The sequence below is a fragment of the Falco rusticolus genome, chromosome 8 (assembly GCF_015220075.1).
Source record: "Falco rusticolus isolate bFalRus1 chromosome 8, bFalRus1.pri, whole genome shotgun sequence".
Taxonomy (NCBI): Eukaryota; Metazoa; Chordata; class Aves; order Falconiformes; family Falconidae; genus Falco; species Falco rusticolus.
In genome coordinates, this window is record NC_051194.1 from 19,133,238 (window position 1) to 19,148,869 (window position 15,632).

The 15,632-nt window shown below is 46.6% G+C and overlaps 1 protein-coding gene across 4 annotated transcripts in view; it reads right to left on the reverse strand.

Annotated features, from left to right (window-relative positions):
- The window catches only part of FBXW11 (F-box and WD repeat domain containing 11), a 74,636-nt gene extending 65,089 nt beyond the window's left edge, over nucleotides 1–9,547 (reverse strand). For 2 of the 4 annotated variants that reach the window (XM_037396924.1, XM_037396922.1), the window contains exons 1-2: nucleotides 9,436–9,547; nucleotides 794–873 (exon numbers count right to left, since the gene is read on the reverse strand). Coding sequence is in view for 2 of the 4 variants with exons in the window: in XM_037396923.1 (XP_037252820.1) it covers nucleotides 9,436–9,480 (45 nt within the window). In the remaining 2 variants the exon portion in view is untranslated. The remainder of the gene's footprint in view (nucleotides 1–793; nucleotides 874–9,435) is intronic. The other 2 variants (XM_037396923.1, XM_037396921.1) reach the window with 2 other exon arrangements.
- Nucleotides 9,548–15,632: the final 6,085 nt, after the last annotated feature.

Here is a 15,632-nt window from a genome sequence, read left to right on the forward strand (position 1 = left end):
ATTTTCTTACCAGCCAGGAACCCAGCTTTCCTTCCTAAGCCACACAAATACCTTCCAAACTTGTCTCTAGGGTAACATGTTACAGCCTTTTACAGCCACCTCGAAAGCTCAGATGAACATCATTCAAAATACAACCATACTCCCCTACTCTGAAATAAATCTGCTGTAACTTTAAAATGCCTCTTGAAAACTGTGCCTTACAACTGGCCCAGCTACGCTTTGAAAACAACTAGGAACAGAACTTTACGTTGAAATCTCTTGAAGGATTTCAAAGGCTGACTCCAAGTGCTTCCCACAACAGAATTTCAAATGGCATTTCAGCAGGATAAAGCTACTGGAATCTGTACTACAAACAACTAGACAAGTTCTCTCAATTTTTGATGAACTCACCAGAGGACACAGCTAGAAATCAGAGCAGATAGCTATTACTTTCCTGAATTTGACTGAGAAATTCAACAAAGTCATTGGTAAGGCTGCTTTCTCCTTTCAGAAGCAGGATTTATAAGCCATTTGCTCAGTGCCCGTGCCCCTGCCCCTGTAGATACTGCTTTCCAGCTCCACAGAAAGCAAGTTTAGCTTATGCTCCTAGGTCTGTTTTTCCCAGTACACTTGCAATTTCCTAATAAACAGCCCATGTATTTACTGAATATGCCCTTTCTTACTCTAAGCTCAGCAGCTAACTTGGTGTGTTCTAACACCTTAGGGACATTAAGCAGTTAAAGCAAGATACTGAATTTGCGGACAAACTCATCTAAGCAGAAGCAGCAAGATATAGTACAGGGTGACTTCTTACCTGAAACTTTGTTTCTGGGCTTCAGATCCACCAATCCAGAATGAAAGGGGATTCGAATGGGTTTTCCTTCTCAGACTTGTCTGTTAAAAGAGAGCAGCCAATCATCTTCAGCTTGGTGTATCTACTTCTTTCTTGAATGAAATCCCAATTACGTACTCCTAATGCTGTTAGAGAGACAAGGCAGCCTAGGCACCTTACCAGTCCGGTAACAACTACGTTAGCAGGGTCATCGGATTGGTGGATCTAAGACAAAGAAACGGATTTAAGGACAAGAACTTGCTCTTTCCCCTACCCTGAATCACCCAATGGACAACAAGAGTTTTGGGACTACAGCTTGCTTTGCAAAGATTAAGGAAGATGAGAAGAACCTACACTGCAAATTAACGAAGCGAATCCTAAAGCTTCAGCCACCAGCTTTCACCTCACAAGCCTGCTCCATTAACTGCCAGAACAGTAATACACAGGTTTTCAAAACAGTCCAAGTTCTCCTAACTTGCCATATAGGTGCTCTAGAGCATTTTATTGCAACGATTATTTCCCTGTTTCCAGATTCAAGATGACCTGACTTGCCTTACACGTCTGCAGCACAAAGATAGAGTCTTCAAGACACTTATGATCTGAATAACTGCACTGTTCAGTATCACTGTGCCTCTGGAAAAGAATTAGAAGTAAGCCAGCCAAGGCGTGCTACTCAAGAAAAAGTCACCTCTTACTGAGCAAGATGATAAAAGGCCTTTATCCAGTACTTTCAGCAGTACACGTAGAGTGACTAATTTAAAGCAGCTTTAACAATAAACCTAAGAGAAGATGGAGTCTGCAGAAAACCCACACTATGTGTGCAACAGAAAGTATACCCTAGAGAAACCAGACTGCGTGCCTTCCAGTCAGATCTTCAGAAAGCTTGAGATAAGGCCTACAAAATTTCCTCTAACAGGAGCCAGAAGCAACAGCAATGTTTTCTAGAACACAATGCTGCAACACACACAGAAGACCGTGCCACCGCTGTCTCTCACCCTTTCCTCTGCTGCGCAAGCCCTCTGGAGAGCAGAACCAAGCATTCTTCAGCCTCCACAACTGTGCCCCATGTCTCAAAGCACCAGCAGCTCAGAGAAGGGTGGGAGAAACTGCCACTGTTCCCAGCTGTGCCAAGAAACTCTTGATGAGGACAGTCATGACCCTGACTGACCAGAGCTACCCAAAGAAAGGAGCGTCTTCATTGTGGGGCGATTTTCTGTTTTTCTACCACTGGTAAAGCAATACTCAATTATAGGGTGACATTTCAAGGACAAAGCAGCACTGTCAGCTTGATACCATGTCCAATTTATGATTTTTTTAAGGCTGCCAAGTAATGCGATAAGATGTCAAGGCATATGACTCAGAATTTCAAGAGTACAATATAGCTTAGTAAGAAGCCAGCTATCAAAAGTATATAAATGTACTGATCTGCTAAGTCACAACAGAGCCAGCGGGGTGTTGGAAGGAGAGGCACTACACCATGAAGGCATTCCTTAAAAGTATTTGCGTTATAGCACAGGTCTGATTTTTGTCTCAAGAAGCGTTGGTGTGATGGAGACAGCCTGAATATCAAGTTTCCCTGGCTAGTCCTTCCCTGCCCAAATAGTATTGCCTAAAAGATTGTCTTTCAAATACAAGCTATAATTGTAACAATGAGCTTTGCAAATAGATTCTGAGTATAGATTTTCAAAGAGCTGTAAGTATTTTTGTCCGAAATCTTTAAACTGGCTTGACTGAAAAGGATGGAAGATTTGAACACATCACATTGTGCAAGCCATCCTGAAATACAAACACACGCCTCATGAAAAGGCAAACAATGGAAGTTGTCGTAACTTCTTTTGTACCAAAATTCTGTATTCAAGAACTCTTCAACAGGATGAAACTCAGAATGCAGCCCCGCAGCTCCTAACACTGAATATATGACTGTGGTTCTCCTCTGAGTCAATGTGCAAAACAAAATCTTGCAGCATTGCCACAGCTAGAAGTTGACCCGAAAAGCTTATGCGTTTACCCACAAAGCACATCAGTCCTTATTCCTAACAAGTAGGTACCTACCTACATCTTAAAAATTTCTGACTGTATTCATACAAAAAATGGGCCCAGGAAGCTGAACTACTCTTTGATCTCCAATAACAATTGTAATTCCCTGGGGTAGAAGTACAGAGATGTAAATCCTGAGGGGACCTGGATTAACAAAGCAATGAAGAAACAACATGCCTTCAAACGCTCCCCATTGTTAATTTAGCCTGCATGAGAAGCAAATTAAGTTTCCAAAAAGAGTCAGTGCTTTTTTTTATTAAAATACAAATGGCATTGTGTTATTTTTGCATTATCTGGTCTCTGTTGTGCACTACTCGCACTGGGAAACGCGTGGAAGTAGCACAGGAAAACAGAGTAGGCTGTCAGATGTCACACCACTGAGCTCATGAATACACCAATAAACTGGGGAAGGAAGGGATTTTCCAGAAAAAGTGGATTTTCTGCAAATAATTAAGTACTAGCAGTACCATGAAAATCAAACCGAGAAATCAGATTATATAACAACATAAACAGTGGCCTTAGTATAAAGAAGACATCACCAGAGAAAAAAGCTGGAATGTAAGTATTGTTATTAATCAGCATTAATTTAAACAACTCAGTAAATATTCTCATTTCCCTTCAATTTACTTTCTCCTTTGCAACAACAAAAAAAATTACTTGTCACAGAGCAGCCCTCTTATGACCATGGTCTCTTAACTCTCTCCCACACATCATTCTGGCACGTTTGCTGCAACATCCATTTCATTTTAAACCCATCAGCAATCTCACTTTGCACACTGCTGCACAAGCACTCAGAGCAGCACAGGAAGATGAAACTGAAAATGCCAAAGCAACAGTGACCTCTAAACTTCACAGCAATAAAATGTAACGCATCAAAAGACATACATCAAGTGGATTTAACAAGTAGCGAAGGTGTTTTAGAAAACACACATGAAATGAAAAGGTACATCATCCTTCAAAGAATGTTCCCAAGTCTCTCTAAGGGTACATCCTGTAACAAGGCAGCTTGTTTTGCTGAGATGCTGCTTGCAACGCTCATCGGTGACCCAAATTTTCAGCACCGTTCAACAACTCTAAGGGATACAGTCAGCACAGTCTGAAATGCAGAAATGGCATACATGTGCTTTACAACTTTTTAAAGGAGCAACCCCACAGCACTTCAGAAAGGGCAGCTGGCACGCATACCAGCATGCCTGCGGAGATGTGATCTCATTCCACAGTGACACCTGGACGCTGGATTTACAAGCACAATTCGGGAGCCCCAGGTTCCACACCAGAGCTCACAGGCAACGCACCACCCTGAAAACTACCCGGCAGTGCTCACACACAGGAAGCTAAATTCGTGTTTCAGGCAGCAAGGGAACTTTCTGCTGCATCTTACTTGCTCAGCATTGTTGCAAAGTCTGGAAAATATAGCAGTGGTAGAAAATTTAACTGCATTGTGAAGCAAAAAAACCCATCTCTGAATCTCAAGTGAGATTTAAAAAGCCTTTGGTGAAACACCAGTTTTTAGCCTCCCCATGAAACCATAACATCTTTCTATTAAGAGCTAAAAGCAATTCAGTTTCTGAATTTTCTCTACATATAAAGCATCTGCAGTTTTCCTTTACTTGTAAAAACTGATGGCTGCTGCTATAATTATCACAAACTTCAGATAACTTTTTCTTTACAACCTCTCTTCTGCAACTTCATATTCTCCTTCTTCCCTTTGCCACCCCATTTCCCCAGTCAGTCTATTGTTTCATCCAACCCTTCCCAAAAGATACCACTTTCCACACTTCTTTGTCCGCCTCTCTCATTTCATCATCACTCTGCTGGCTCTAAATGCAGTTGCCTTGCTTGAACTAATTTTCTTAAGCTCTTCCTTCCCGTTTTCTGCACTGCTGCCGAAGTCCAGCAATCTATTCTCTTTATTTTTGCATCCTTCCTCTTAACAAGCACTCTCTGAAATGTGACTGTCACTCTGATAGCCTATGTAGCAGCACAGATCTTGCATCCCCTGCCCCGAAGGTTCATCTGTGCCTTCCCAACAGCCATCTAACCACCACCTCTTCAGATATCTGCTCTAGCCATTTCCCCGCCTCCCCGCCTCCCGCCCCACATATGCAACTGTCCAGCATGCCATCAACTGCATGCTTTAATGTCTGACACACAGCTCTCAAACCTGCTAATTTAGCTACTGAAGATTAAAAGGATAATTGCAGATAGATTGTTATCTGGTCAAATAAAGCACAACTAGTTTACACACAGGTTTACAAATGTCTTACTAACTCTCATCTACTCACAGCCTTTAAGAACCAATCACATTTTAGCTAGAACAATCCCTCCTTTGTTTCAGATGCAGAGATGATCACCAACTAGTCCATCTGTATCTCTATTGCTACAGAAGTAAACTCTTTGAAGGATTCCTCTAAGAACATGCAGAAAAAAATGCACAAAAATGTAACTGCCTACTTGGCTTGCAATGACTGAGACAGGGAAGAAAAAAAGCCAGAACAGCCTTACTGAGATATATATACAGCAGCTGTATTTTAGTTTCCAAACAGAATCCTAAGATTTATTTTGCACTGTAAAGCTTTAAATAGTTTGGGGGCACAGCCATCTCCAGTTGCAGTAACCCAAGGAACTTCAGGTACTGCTGGCATGATTTACAGAAGAAGTTGCTGCTGGCAAGGCATGCCTGCATGAAATACTTTATTCTGAGACTATTACCTTTTTAATTTGAAGACCTTCATCTCACATCAAAGTTCTGCCAGGAGAAACTGAAAGACTTTTGGCAAGATGTTAAATTATAGTTCTTCATTTATTATTTACAGAAGCACTTAAACACTGGACACTTTTATGAGAGAGACATTCTAGATGGTGAAGGTAGTGTATTAGGAAGAATATTTTCCATATATATATAAATATGACTTTAAGATACAAATGATGATACAGTGTAAACAAGTGCTTCTCAGTTTTATTCCTACGCATGGTCTTTCCATAACCCTTTCATGCTACTACCATGGAGAAGTGTTACACTGAATTTAAACTGCCAACTCTGCAGCAGGGGGATCTGTGTTTGGAGAGCAGCACGTGCATCAAAGACACAGTGGAAAGGCTGATGATTGTAAGCTCAGTAAGCGTGAGAATTTACACACAGTTGGCTTCCTGCTTCAGTAACCATGTCCCATAGGTGTCTGGTGGGCACAACAGTCTGGGAGCAACACTTTTTTTTTTTTTTACTATCCACATCTTATGCTGCATGGAGTTCACTCCACAAATGTGTAACTTTTTAACCGGTACAAAAACCATTATTTGCCATACTTATGTTTACTTTCACAACCACTTTAATACAAACTAAGCAGCTAACTACCCCCTACTTTGAAAGCCTGCTGGTAAAACAAAAGTATGGTTCAATGAAGCTTCCTGAAAAAATGAGAAACACAAGGTATCGAAGGCAAACGCACAGAACCATTTTGATGTGGCTGAACACCACAGATTTTATATGCAACGCAGAATCTCTAGGTAAAAAAAAAAAACAACCTACTTCACAAGGCATTGTTGTTGGTACTTCACCTTAAGAAAGAAAAAAGTTTGGTTCTTTAAAAAGGTTACCGTTATCTAATTTCACAGAGAAAATCAAAACCAGGGGAAGAAAGAGCCCTTTCAATCATTTTGGCTAGCCCTCCATCTGTTCTGGATTACTTCCTTACTACTCATTTTCTAATAGTTTGCCCACTCACGCAAAGCATTTAACTGAGACAGCATAAGTATGAAGGTATCTGAACTAAAAACAACCCTGTCAGATCTGCTGTTAGCCTAAATCCGGACCTCCCACAGTCAACACAAGTTAAACTCTGAGGCCTCACACCTCTTGAAATCACCTCTATAGGAAACAGGTACCTTGCCTGTAGAGTTAAGAGACCGTCTGCAAATGAAAGCCATGAACAGTCAGCACCAAATCAACTGCTCATCACCGTTAAAATGGCTAGACAATACGATTTGCAAAACTAGAATAAGACATGTAAAGCCTTAAGCTGTCCTAAAAGATACAGTGACTTCAGAACACTCGCTAAAACTTCATACAGCAAATGAAAGTTCACTCTGAAACCTTGAAATATTTCTCTTAGATTCCAGCTTTAAAAATAGAACAGCATTATTTCAGTGACTGGTTTTTCTTTAAATAAATGCAAACCATCTAGACAGCGAAGGCACAGTTGAAGGCTAGAACATGGTGTTCTGAAACTTCCGTGCAATTAACATGTTGATACATTATCTCTTGTTTATCAGCCACTTCAGAATTACATTGTATTTGCTCCTCAGAACTTTTGCATCACAAATTTGCTCCTGTGTTTACTACAGATTCATCCTTGGCATGGGAGGGAAGTGATCGAGTACCCAAAGCGCATCAAACACAGTCTCCTGTATCAAAGAGAGGCATAAAACATCCTGGGTTTAGTAAACAATAACATTCTTAAAAAGAAAAGTATCCCACCAAGCCTGACACGCCAAGATGATCCCTGGTTTAGGCATGTTTGCCACCAGCATTAACAACCGATACAAGAGTTTGCATGGAATACTGAAATTGCTGACTGAAACCCGGTCAATACAGCTTCTGCTTTGTGTATTTAAACCAATCTGAAGAATCTTATCTTCTACAACACACGAGAAGGCAAATCTCCAAGTCATGTCTTCATCTAGGAATGACTTTCAATTATTTTAGTGAAACATTTAAACACAAGTGCTTCTATGCAAGCCTTTATAAGCTTAAAACTAAATTCAACTACCAACTACATTTTAAAGAGTATCATTTCCTACTGGAAACTACAGAATTAATAGTTTATTGATAAATATAAACATTTAGTAAGATATGTCATACAAGTGGAAGAAATTTGTTTCTTAAACCTCCTACTAGGTAATAAAAAAACTTAATAACCCATCGATATTTGCACTGATTAGCACATTTCCAAGGGTACAACAGTTACCAGCAAAAGTTACATTTGCATCCACTTGCTAATGATTTGGCCTCAAATAGAAGACACTTCTAAACAGAAGAGCATTTACAAAAAGACAAGCAAGAAAGTGGAGCGAGGTAAACATACCTTCCAGCCTCAAATGCTATTTTAGCACTTCGCATAACCCTAGGCTGAGGAGTATTAGTAATCCTCTGTTCCAGGTAGGAAAAAAAGTCACTAGAACTCACTTTACACTTTGGAAATTCAGCAGACATCTTTTCTGTAGATGACTCGTCCTGTAACGGATACCTGCACAGCTGCCCCCAGCCTTTATCCTCGATGCTGCAGTCCACTAACGCGGAAAGAGTTCTGATGTCACCCACGGTTAAGTGCAAGATCACTGAATCGATAGGGATCAGGAAAGGAGTCTCGCTAAGAACAGCTTTTAAGCTACTGGCCTCAGTGATCAGAAACAAATACAGGCAGAATCAAAGGTTTTCTGGGCTTCCCCCACTTTTCCTTTTTTTCATTTTTCCTTTTGAAAGCAGACAACACTCCAAGAAAGTTCGTATTTTCCAAATCCAGTAGCTTAGCAAGAACTCTACTGGCTAAAAAACCCCATTTAATGTCTTCACTGAACCCAGCTCACCTTTGAAGACCCTTAAATGCATATTTTTTCATTTTATTGCTCAATTCTGCAGTACTACATGAAACGCTGTATGCAAAAGAAAATTATGACAAATAAATTCACAAGATATTTACTGATTATCTTCCTTTCTCAGCTCCTAATTTTTTTACTTTATGTTAATGATCCCTAAAGGCAGCAAAACTATGGCCCCCTAATATTTGGCCACAGAGACCCAAGATTTGCTTATATTAAACAGAAAAACCCTCCTCTTTCTATTGCTTCTATCTGGCCGCCACTGCACTAACCCTTATTTAGCGGCGTAAGCGTTAATTCGGGGTTATAACAAATAACACCAATTAGGTCTAGTTAGATAATACCTTGTGCGCTGGACCGGAGCCCCAGCACCGGTGCTGCCCCGGGGAGCCGGGCCCTGCCCCAGCACCGACACCAGCGGCACCGCCGCTACCGGACCCCCGCAGCCTCACGCCGGGAGTTTAAATACGCCCCCCCCCCCGGGCCCGCCAGCCCCCCGCAAGCGCCAGCGGGGCGGGCCCGGGATGCCCGAGGGGGGCTCTGCCGGGAGCACGGCGCTGCCCGGGGGCGGCAGGAGCCCCGGCCCCAGCCCCGCCGCATTTCGCTTTCGGTTTTTGCAGCGTGCCCGCATTGCCCGCGCACCGGGCGCGACCCGCCGCGCCCCCCAGGCCGCCTCTGCCTCCTGGGAGGGGAGGTTTGGGGTGGGCTTTTTTAATTTATTTTATTTTTATTGAAATTAAAGCGCTCGCCGCGGCTCGGCCTGCAGCAGGAGGACCGACGGCGGCCACGGCGGATGGGGGAGCAGTGCGGGGCCCCCCGCGGGGCGTGGGCACCACCGGCCGGGTGGGCCGGGCCCGGCCCCCCCAGCTCACCTTGGCGGCAGGGCCGGACCCGCAGGCCCGGGCGCGGCAGCGGGGCCTGCCGGCGGGCGGGGGGGGAGGGGGGCGGGCTGTGGGGAGGGGGCTGCGCGGGAGGCGGGGGTCACTCACCATCAGCTCGATGGTCTTGTCCTCGATCACCGAGTCGGGCTCCATAGCGGCGGGCAGCTCCGCCGCGGCGCCCCGCCCGCCCCCGCCGCCTCCCCGCGCCCGCCAGGCCCCGCTGCCGCCGCTCGCCCGCCCGCCCCCCCCCCCGCGCCGGCCGCACGCACGCACGCACGCATGCGCCGACGCACGCACGCTGCGTCCTCCGTAACGTCACGGCGCCCAGAAGCAGTGAGACGCCCCCCGCCCCGCCGCCCCTGCTAACCGACCACAGCTCCCGGCGGCCCCCGCGGCCCCGCGCTGCCATTGGCTGCGGGCGGCTCCCGGCAGCCCCTGCGCGGGACGCGGGGTATCCCGGGTGCTGCCGGGAGCGCCTGGGGGCCCAGTTCTCCGGTCTGGGCCTTACTGGGCCGGTTTGCCGCGGGGCCGCACAAGGGCGGCCCGGGGCCTCGCAGACCCGGGGCTCGCTGTCTGGCAGCACCGGCCTGAGCAACAGTGGCCGAGGGGCCCGGGTGTCGCTTGGGGCCCGTCACTGGCGGGAGCGGCACCGGCGCTGCATCTGCCCCGCCTCCGTCAGGGCAGAGTGGCGCCTTGACCCAGGGACGGGGGCAGCCCCCCTCCAGCAGAGGCCGAGGACGGCGGGGGGTTCTCTCGCCACGCTGCCTAGGGTTCCTCGGCGGCTGCAGGGTCCAAGAGAGCGAGCTCTGCTTCTCACGGAGCCTGCTGGGGGCTGGCGCAGGCACCGGGGAATCGGGAGCGCTGGAGAACCCACCATACACTTGCCCCGTGCTCTGCTGCCTTGGCTTGCTCTGCTGGCCTCCTGCCTTTCGCTCTCCTGACTTGCTTGGCAAATCACCACATTTAAATAGATTACTTTATCCTGTTCTCAATACATTCATACTGACCCAGACAATTGTAATATCCTAGTATTGAACCAGGAATTGGCTTGATTTTGTCTTGCTGCTTTTGGTACCAAGACCAGTGGAGGGAAGATGAAACCTTGTGGCAGCCGGACCCTAGCACAGTCCCTTCACCAGCTACAAAGCATGCATGAGGAAACTTCTCAAATCCTTTTGACTTACCTGGAGACTAAACTGGCCCCTGTGTTTGTGCCACACCTGAGGACTATGTTCTTTTAATTAAAAAATCAGAAACACTTGGGGAGGAAGGAGAGCCAAACTCAAAACTACTGAAAAAGTCGGGCACTACTCTGGCAGACCTGTCAATGTCACAGTAATATTTATATTAGGGTTTAGGAAAAGTAACGTTTTCATAAAGACCGGTACTTTTGTTGGTTTTGTAGCTAATTGCTGCAAGCTGCTACAGCACCTCTGACCGAGTTTCTTCTTGGCAGCAGAGCTGGGTATGACTCAGTCCAAAATCACAGCTGAAACCCCAAGAAACGTTGCAGCACGTGATGGTACCTTGGGAAATAAGAAACTTCCCTGTCTGAGCTTTGCGGTGTGACAGGGAGGAGGCATTGCCACCTGGGACTCTGCGTCACAGTGCTCCAAATCAGTCTGTAGGGACTCGGGGCTGGAGAATGCGACTTCATCTGTTTAACAAAATAAAGCACCAACAGCGTTTTATTTTTACCTTTTTCTTCTTCATAAAATTGTGAATACGCAGAAACTTGTTAGCAAAGGGGTTTTTAGAATTGCCGAAGTGCTAAGTGGTGTTGGTTTTTTCCTAGTGTTTTTTTTCCTTAAGTAGCATTAAGAAATGAAAATAGAACCCATGAAAAATACCAGCTTCTGCAAACTCTACTTAATTAGGAAAGCATTATGATATGCAGAATCACGTGCTGATTTCTGCAGGCTGTACTGTTTATTTAATAAACAGTTCTATTTAATAAGCCCCATTCTGTCCAGTCATGTGCCTCCGGACCTGTCTTGCTGGCATCACCTGCTCAGGCAATCGTGTCGCTGCTCTGGAGCGGAGCTGTACCTGTTTCTGCCTGCACTGCTGCTCCAGCTGCTCAGCGGGCCAGCCCTGCACAAGGTGAAGAGCCACCCCATCATGGATACGCTGAAATGGATGATTTACCAAATGCTGAGCAACAGCAGGTGCAGCATCCAGGAAGTAAACAAAAGGTCCTGGCTGGAGGAAACTTTTGGTCTAGGTTAAATGAAGACAGAAAGGGCTGAATAAAAAAGCTTGCAAAGGAGATATGCTGTACTCACAAGGAAACGTGGAAACACGTGGGTAAGGCAGTGGCATTCCCAGCTAGCAGGTCACAACCCTTAGCAATGAATAGCTTTTTCAACCTTTAGGGTCAGTATCCTGCTGGCAAACCGCAACTTGCCACCCTCCTCCGCTGCCACCAGCGCCAGGAGGCACCGAGCACCCGCAGGCGATGGCTGCCAGCAGCCAGCTGGGGCGAGCGCCAGGAGGGATTGCAGGATCGGCGACACTGCGAGCTCAGGTGCTGTGGGTGACCAAGGGCACACAGGCTGCAGTCTGATGATGCAGCAGGGACCAAATGCATTTGTAGGCATTGGGAATTGGAAGCAAAACTGTCATGAGCAGCAATCTGGTGTAACAGCACAGTGCTAGGGCTTCTGTGCTTGCGATGAAAATGGACTCAGTATCTTCATGCTAAGCATTTTTTTCTGTTACCTGTTTAAATCTCTGCCAAATGGTTAAGAAATGGAGTATGAACAAATGGAAATGGTGCAAAATCCTTTCTTATTGACAGCACACCTGCTTTGCAGGACATTTATGTCAGCAGAAATGTATTTCTCTTCATTCAAAAATGCTTAGAAGAATGCTTATCACGAGGTCTAAACTCTTTTTATAGAATTTAAAAAAATAAACCAAGAGCAGCGGGTCCCTCTCCCCATCAAACAGCTGCTGCTGCTCAGAGTCTGGGGCTGAAATCCCAATGTGCTCCAAAAGCTGCCCCATTCACATTCTTCTGGACAAAGTGAATACTAAACATGCCCTTGCCCCAGAGCCCCTCTAACTGGGACCACAAAGCCCAAACTCACGCACCGGTGCAAACATCAGCTTGGGCTGTGCCAGCACCTGCCGACCCTTACCCAGACACACTCCATTACCATGTGGACAAACACCCAAGGGCTTTTCCTGTCAAACCTGGGCACCCGGGCTGACAGCTGAGCTGAATTCTTTCTACCTTCGCATCATGACCGGTAACAAAGGACTCAGGTCAAATTATACCCTGTCCTCTACATTGTGTAACGCCACCGACCTCGACAAGCTCACAAAGGTGTCACCGAGAATAAGGTGGGACAAAATCCAACTTGCTTCTGCTCTCCCTGTAATCAGATGCTTGCTCTGGAGATCAAACAAGGCAGCAGATATTTGTTTGTGACACCAAAGTAAAAAATCAGCATGTCTCAGTCTAAATATATGCTGGGGAGAAATTTGCTGACCAGCACAATACTGTTTCATGTGGCACTTTCCAAAGTACAGTTGTACGGTCAGTCTGGTTTTCTGGCTACAGGAAGGATTGCCCAAGACATAGGGAAAGGGAAAGGAAAAGTAGACGAGAAAACCAGGCAAAACCTCCTCCATTTATTTGAAGAAAGAGTAAATCAGTGATCTCATTCTGGCACTCTGAATGGTTAATGCATCGCAACGATGGATGTTACAGGAGCAGGCGTGGGTCTTTGAAACTGTGACATGAGCTGTCAGATGGAACTTGAGTTCCTGTATTCTGCTTTTAATCACTTGGAAATAACGATTTGTATGATAGGAAAGAAAGAAAAGAATGTTGAAAGTAATTAAGGAAAGCATTATTAAAAAATTAAGGTTTTTGGCTTCAGTGCAGAACACCAAGAAAAGCAAGAGCAGGGGATATCGATCCTTGTATCTGTAAATTAAAGTAAAATCATCTCTGAGCAACTCATGACTTAAGAGCTCATGGGGACTGAGCGACGTGTCCAAGGCAAGGTCTAGTAAGGTGGATGAAAAAACAGATTTTTGATAAATTTATTCTGATATACAAAAATCTTGGAACCTGATGAAGCCAAGCGCTGTACTCCCACAGCTACCTGAACTATGTGACTGCAATAATTTGAGGAGCCCGTCTCTGGGCGTGTGCGCTGAGCTGGGGTTAACACACCGCCGTATCAGCAGCTCCTCCGTGCGTATAGCCCTTCGTTGACAGATCCCTGTCACCCATCTGCACATCAGCCAGGCAGGGCCAAAGCTGGTAATTAAGCCCTAATGATGACCTTGTTCAGGCAGAAGAACACCAGGGCGGTGGGGCAGTTTCAGCCTAAGAGGACTGGCTCTGCCAGTTTTCCCATGAGGATAAGGATGAGGGGGAAGTGGAAGAGGGAAAGCCCCAGCGCCAACGAACTGGAGACACCTCCGCGTTGTGCAACAGGGCAAGAATTCATTGAGGCTAATGTCAATCAAAGCAAAAGCAATTGTTTAAAAAGCCCTGGGAAGCTTGTATGGTGGATCCTGACACCTGAGAGCTGTGGGCATCCGAGCCAGCGTGTCTGCACTGCGAGGGGGTGAGAGGCTGCCCCGATGAGCCCCGGATGTGCCAGGATGCAGCCCCCACCCAACCCCCCACCCCTGAGCGGGACCTCTACCGAAACCCGGCGGTCATTTAAATCCACATTTTCTGTATGTTCATTGCATGATGTCCCAGTTTCCTCTTCCAGCAGGTGTTTCCCAGCAGAGACAGGTGGGGAGGGAAAACCACACCGGCAGTGGGCCGGCAGTGCAGGGGAGCCCCCCGGCAGCCCCCCACCGGCCCTGGAACCTGCCCAGCTCCAGGGAAGGATTTGCTCACTGATCCCCTTCCACTCCACAGGGTAGGTCTGTCAGTGGCTCCTGCTGCTGTGGACCAGCACCACAAAGCACCTGGAGCAGGATATTAGGACCGACACAATATAGAAATATTTCCCAGTTACAACACAATTTGAATTTTTTTCTCCCTGCATCTTTTCTGTAAAGTGAATTATTTCTGAGCCTATGTCATTTTTTGCAATATTTTTAGGCCTTGGATAGCCCAGTGGGACGGCAATCATCCTGCCAGCTTGTTCCCTATTTCAGAGCTCCCCCTTGATGTTTAACTCCCATGGGAGATGGATAAAAGCAACTGGCCATGGGTACATCCCCGACAGGCTCCTCCATGCCCACAGGCTGCCCCCAGCCCCACTGCCAATCCGGCAGGGCTGCACACAGGTGGGGAAAAAAGAAAAAAAAAGAGGCAGTAGTAAAACCACACAGTCTCTGGGATTTGCTGCAGAGCTGGCGGGAGCTAGCTGCTCACACCTTCCGGCAGCTCCGTGGGTATTCATTTCCCAAACTTCAGATGCCTTCCTGAAATCCCCAGCCTCACACAGTCTACTCACCAAACCCCTCATCTTGGGATCTTACGCTCATTTCTTTGGCTGTTGGGATAGGGAGCAGAGGTTACTCAATGGCCACTAACAAGTTGCAGCGTGAGGAAAGCGAGGGCATGTTCATTTCATATGCTGCTGCTGGGAGAATAATTATTGAACTTACAGCTAGATATAAATCAACATTCTTCTTAGGGCAGGGATGACTGCACCTCCAGTATGTAAACATTTATTCTTGCTTCAAAGAAATACTTTGTAGCCAAAATGGGGTTGACACTAGGTTTCATAATTTTTTTTTTTGAAGATCTGGAAAAAATGGAGCAGATCCACAACGATTCTTACCCCTGCCCCGTAAGAGATGCACTGACTGCAGCCACCTGGGGAGAGTCAGCTGGTCCTTGTCCAGCCCCGCTATGGCACCTGAAAGAACAAGGTCAGGAGTAGGGGGGCTCAGAATACCAATATCTGTAAAGAAGAAAAAAAAAATCAGTGCAAAGCCCCCATGTCCTGGGGTGCAGGAGGAGGTGCTGCCTTCCGTAGGACCGTACAGGATGTGGAACAGCAAAACCCACAGGGCTGTCCAGGGGTCCAGGGCTGTCTGGGGGGCCAGGACTGCCCCCCCCCCACGGCTGAGGGGGCTGCGGGCACGGGGCAGGGGGCTCCCAGCACTGCCACTGTGGGGTGACGGGGCACAGGGCGCCCACAGGCAGGACAGAGCTTCTGCAGGGCACAGGGTCCCAAGCGTGGGATCCAGCACCCCGATCTTACTTTCCTGTGGTTTTGTTCGTTTGATAAAAGGTTTGGAGACAAGGAATGGAGGGAGGAGGACAGCGGGTGCGGGCAGGGCAGGCAGGGCTGCCGGCTGCTGTGCCCCCATTT